The 5,996-nt window shown below is 39.2% G+C and overlaps 1 protein-coding gene across 1 annotated transcript; it reads right to left on the minus strand.

Annotated features, from left to right (window-relative positions):
• Positions 1–215: 215 nt before the first annotated feature.
• Positions 216–4,154, minus strand: LOC128691679 (leiomodin-3). The gene is made up of 2 exons (XM_053780537.2): positions 3,959–4,154; positions 216–1,947 (listed from the first exon to the last, which is right to left on the minus strand). The coding sequence occupies exons 1-2, from the start codon at positions 4,057–4,059 to the stop codon at positions 435–437; spliced, it is 1,614 nt and encodes a 537-aa protein (XP_053636512.2). The 5' UTR covers positions 4,060–4,154; the 3' UTR covers positions 216–434.
• Positions 4,155–5,996: the final 1,842 nt, after the last annotated feature.

Consider the following 5,996-nt stretch of genomic DNA (forward strand, 5'->3'; position numbering starts at 1 on the left):
TGTTCAACACAATACATTAAAAAACATCAGTTCTCCTTAGAAAGTGCCTGCATTATCTAAAACAATAATATAATATCTATGTTAATCACTGATGTCATCATAAATGTATTATTTATACACATATACAGTATGCATACTTTAAAAAATACATATAAATAACAAATATCAATACAGTACTGATAATTTCAGTTAATCAACATCCTCATTGTGTTTTGAATACCTGAGGTATTGTTGTATCCAGCAACTGCACTTTGTACAGTACAGTATTACCTATCTTACTACAGTAGTAAGCTCTTGTGCCATATTGTACTTGTATATTTACTAAGCACACACTAGGCTTAAATACCTGGATCAAAGGCAATACAGTATTAATTTCCATATTATACAACAGAACAGAATATTCTCATATTCATGTAAATATGTCCCAATCAACATCATCTGTCATTCTGCTGGCGCACTACTCTCGTCCCACCACCCAATATTACACAGTCAGGTCGGGCAACTCTTGCCTCTTGGACAGCACCACTAGTTACATTTGTGTTGGTTACATCAAGCAGCCGTAGTGATGGAACCAACCGAATTATCTCCTGTAAGCCATAGTTAGAGATAGCACATCCAGAAACTACCAAAGTATGCAGGTGTTCAGTTGCTTGGCCAAATGCAAGGACTAACTTATCAGACAAACATTCATCACGGACTTGTTGCAAATCATTATCAGGGTCATCATCTTCTGACTGTTCACTATTTTCATGATCATCTGCATCCTTTTTACCTTCATCTTCTTTATGCTGATTGTTTTTTAATGAATCACCTTTCTTTTCTTCGTCTTCATCTGTTTCACTTGAGCTGTCCTGCACTTTTCCTTGCTGTCCAGTTGCTGTCTCACCTCCAAAAGATTTATGTTGTCTTTTTTCAGCTTTTTCTTTCATTGCAACATTACCTTCCTCATCATCTTCCCCACCTTCCTCCTCCTCCTCCTCCTCCTCCTCATCATCATCATTTTCTTCTGCTTCAACTGGCCTTCCATCCTTACCAATGAAATAGTGTCTGTCTTCATCTTCCTCGTCTTCTTGGTGGTGTTGGACAACAGGTGCATTTCTCACCCACTGAAGACCCATTCCATCCAGTTCCTCATCATTTACCTGTCGCCACTGAGGCCCATTTGGTCCAACATTGATAACTACAACTTGCTGCCTTTCTTCCTGCCACCGAGGATCTGGCATAATAAGGTTGTGTCCTCCTGGGGGCTCTTCTGGCAAGCGTTTAATGGGTCCCATTGGACCTAAATAGAGGGACTTGAGTTTTCCATTCCTCACAATTGATATAACTTCATTGTCTTCCAAGCTAGTCCCTCTCATATCTAATTCCTCTAAATTTTGGAAACCAAATCGAAAGCCAAGTGCAATGTATGCCATAGCTCTTCCTACCTTTGGCAAATTTCTTAGTACCAATTTCTTTAAAGAGTCAACTTTACTAAGCACCATGACATCATAGTCATCTACCCAAGTGCACTTGATAATTTTCAAACATTCTAATCTAGGAAGAATTTTGTGTGTTCTTTTGAAATATGACCCATCTCTTAATGGTGATGGCAAATTCACAAACTCACAGTCAATCAGACAAAATTTATTAAGAGACTGGACAGGCATAAAATCGGTCACTTTAAGTTTGTTGGCATCAATATATGCTTCACTTAATGTTAATTCCTCAAGATTAGGGCATCTTTCTCCAATCAACTTTAAAAGGCCAGCACTTATAAGAGGAGTCTTCCATTTTGGAGTCCCTGCATATTTCTTCTTATGACCTCGCAGAATTAAACGGCGTGTAGTTGGGCGTAAAAACACATGGCATCGCCTAAGTTGCTGTAATGATAAACATCCTTCACTGAAGTTTACATCAATCCACAATGACTTGTCACTTGCCACTTTGTTGAAACGTTCACATGTTCTGAAAATAGACACAGAAATTGTAATATGTTTAATCTAGGTGTTGTGTGTGATGTCACATATACAGGTGGGTCCCACTTTACAGCGCTTTGCTTTACAGCATTTCACTAAAGCAGCGGTTTTCAATTATACCCATTCTTTATTATTCAGACTTTCTACAATAAATATATTCATCACTCACTAAGCTAAGGATGAAAATATTTTAAGGTAAATAATGTGTGTGTAATGTATATGCAGTTTTTAGGCTCAGCTCTTTTACTCAATATATGATAGTGTAAACATGTTACTAGGCTTTTATATGCATCTAAAAATGAAAAAAGGTTATGTTTCACTTTACAGAGGTGGCCATGAGCCTAATCTGCTGTATAAGTGGGGCCCTCCTGTACAGCAAAATAGTATCTATGAACCTGTAGCTTAAAAAAAGAGCAGTCTTCTATTAAGCTTTTATTCTAAACCACAGTAAAATGCTTATAAAATGCCCAAGAGATGAAATGTGAGAGTAAAACCCACATAAATTTAGCAGTAAGTTTGCAACAGGGCATGATCAAAACTTAAAAAAAAAAAAAAAGCTACTGTACCTTGATATGAGTTTGGCAGATGGTTATGCCAAAGTCAACCTACCAGTAACTCTGATAAAGAGTGATGGTAAAGAAAGATGGCAAAAAGGTATACATGGTCACCACTGGTTGTTTTGCATTCTCTGATGCTCACTGGACAGTGTTTCCTGATTTTCCAAAACTACAACTTAAAATTATAGTGCATTTCTGTACATGGAGGCCTGTTCTGGGACTGGTCCATGGAGGTGGTGACCTCTGGAAGCAACACACACACAAATATACAAACAGGACAACAACTGCGAGGACTGTGTGGAGCTCTGCAATGAATACTGAGGACTCTCATGGTAGCTGTGCACAGTAAGACTTCTCACCAGCAACCACAGCAATGCCAACACCATCCTTGTTCTTAGACTTGCCAGTAAAGACCTCTATATTTGAATCATGAAATAAATCACGTTGCAGTAAATTAGCTAAGGTCATCACTAGAGTGCCCACACTCTAAAATCGACATGAATAAATTAGAAAAGGTTCAAAGAAGAGCTACAAAAAGATTACCAGAATTAAAAAAAAAAAAAAGGAAAGTTGGAAGGGCATGATAGAGGATTTTTTTTGTACCAGCAGTAGGGACAACCAGAGGAAACAGCAGTATATTGAAGAAAATGCAGTAGACTATTTAAGTGCTACAACCACTGGAAATTCTGAAGATTACGAAGAAATTCTTGAAGATGGAACACCACATGCATAACTCTGCTTTTGTAGCTACAAATAAGTAATTATAAACATATAATCACAAATAGGTAATTACAAATATACAATCACAAATAGGTAATTTTAAACAGATAATCACAAATAAGTAATTATAAACATATAATCACAAATAGGTAATTACAAACAGATAATCACAAATAGATAATTACAGATAATCACAAATAGGTAATTACAAACACATATAATCACAAATAGGTAATTACAAACACATAATCACAAATAGTTAATTACTGATATCACAAATAGGTAATTACAAACACATAATCACAAATAGTTAATTACTGATATCACAAATAGGTAATTACAAACAGATAATCACAAATAGGTAATTACAGATAATCACAAATCGGTAATTACAGACATATAATCACAAATAATTAGATATTCATAAACAGGTAATTGCACAGATAATCACAAACAGGTAATTACTGGCTGAGTCTGAAGATTTGCTACCTGATACAATTCCATTTAATATCTCGACATCTTAAATTAATCACCATAAAGGATAGCGAAGGGCTCTTGATCCAAGGAACTGAAGCTTTTAGCCACTTCCTCGGATCCAGCCTCACATTACACACCCGTAATATCCTTAAACATTTATCGCTTCCCCATGATTATAATACTACTACTAGTTAATTGTGATTAAATAAGAGAAACCTATTGTGCAAGCGAGATGAATTAACTTACTGTGACAAAGTAAGCAGATCCCACGACTTCAAATAGGAGAATATGAGTAGGAGGACGTCATCTGACAGCTCAAGGATAGAAGGTTGGGCAAAAAATGCCATAGCGGCCTCCTCTGAGTAGAAAAATTACAGGCAGCTCACACACGGACTACACAGAAACAATTACAAAGCCTCGGCCTCAGACGCGTCCGATACCTCCATCACTGTAGTCACACGGATTATATAAATTAATCGTGCCAACACTTATTGCTCATCTGTTTATCTTTTTACTCTTAGGAATATATTTCAACCCATTAAAGTAAATACAAATAATGTAACAAACATTACTTATTATTTCAGGTGACGCAAAGGAATTTTGAGCCACAGTCATTTGCACAAACGAACACTAATATCTGGTGTAAACTTGAGAGCATTCATTGTAAGAAAAAGGTCTTATTTACTTGTCACTATTAAGATGAAAAAACTTATCTCAAATCTTTAAAATAATATGAGAGCAGTAAAAATTTATTGTGTAATATATTACAAGGTGTCCTTGACTAAACATGAATTTACTGGACTGGCAGCGGGAATTTTAAGGAGCTAAAGTTGGGGTTCCTGGAGTTTACCTGGAGAGAGTTCCGGGGGTCAACGCCCCCGCGGCCCGGTCTGTGACCAGACCTCCTGGTGGATCAGAGCCTGATCAACCAGGCTGTTGCTGCTGGCTGCACGCAAACCAACGTACGAGCCACAGCCCGGCTGGTCAGGTACCGACTTTAGGTGCTTGTCTAGTGCCAGCTTGAAGACTGCCAGGGGTCTATTGGTAATCCTCCTTATGTATGCTGGGAGGCAGTTGAACAGTCTCGGGCCCCTGACACTTATTGTATGGTCTCTTAACGTGCTAGTGACACCCCTGCTTTTCATTGGGGGGATGTTGCATCGTCTGCCAAGTCTTTTGCTTTCGTAGTGAGTGATTTTCGTGTGCAAGTTCGGTACTAGTCCCTCTAGGATTTTCCAGGTGTATATAATCATGTATCTCTCCCGCCTGCGTTCCAGGGAGAGCTCAGAGCAAAGGGCTGGCCAATTACCTCTTTCCCATAGCCAGGTTGTGCGTGTGGACTCCTCACCTCGTTCTGTTGGGATCTTAAGTGTCGTAAAAACAGTCTTGTGGTCAGATGATCCAACGTAGCCGAGGGGTTGACAAGTGACTATACCTTCTGCTAGATCGCTCACTACTGGGTCAAGGGAGGAGCCAGAGATGTGAGTAGGGAAATCAACAAAGTTTCTCATGTCAAATACTGCAAAAAGATCATCAAAGCCCCTCTGTATAAGGTGCTGGTTGAGGTCACCAACAATTATGACGTTGACAGTTGTGTTGTAGCAGAAGGGAGTCCACATTTTCCATTAGGAAGTTGATGGGGTCTGCATGTTGCCACTGATGTCTGTACATTGCACATAATAGTACAGTGATACTAGTGTTTATGCATAGCTTGAAGATCATCTCTCTCTCTCTCTCAACTTGTTTGGGCTGTGGGCCCAGACGAGTTGAGCCCAAGATTGCTGAGATGTGCAGATCAGCTAGCAGCACCTTTAACTCGCATCTTTCACCACTGTCTAGTACAGTGTAAATGGCCCTCTCTGTGGAAAGAGGCAAATGTAGTCCCTGTTCACAAAAAGAAGAGCAGAGCAGAAATCAGCAACTACAAACCAGTGTCACTCCTGTCAATCACTGGCAAGCTCCTTGAGACAATAATCTCAAGACAAATGACAAAGTTTTTTGACTATCACTCACTACTTTGTGACCGTCAATATGGCTTCAGGAAAGGTTACTCTGCTGCTGATCTGCTGTTAAACCTCTCCACTAAGTGGCACCAGTCACTGGATGAATTCAAAGTCCGCTGTGTGGTAGCACTGGACATTGCTGGTGCTTTCGACCGGGTGTGGCACCAGGGTATCTTAGCAAAACTGCAGGCTCTGGGAATTGCAGGCTCTACGCTATGTCTCCTCAGTGATTACCTTCATGGTAGATCTCTAAGGGTAGTTCTCAATGGAACAGAATCAGC

The sequence above is a fragment of the Cherax quadricarinatus genome, chromosome 26 (genome assembly GCF_038502225.1).
Source record: "Cherax quadricarinatus isolate ZL_2023a chromosome 26, ASM3850222v1, whole genome shotgun sequence".
Classification (NCBI taxonomy): Eukaryota; Metazoa; Arthropoda; class Malacostraca; order Decapoda; family Parastacidae; genus Cherax; species Cherax quadricarinatus.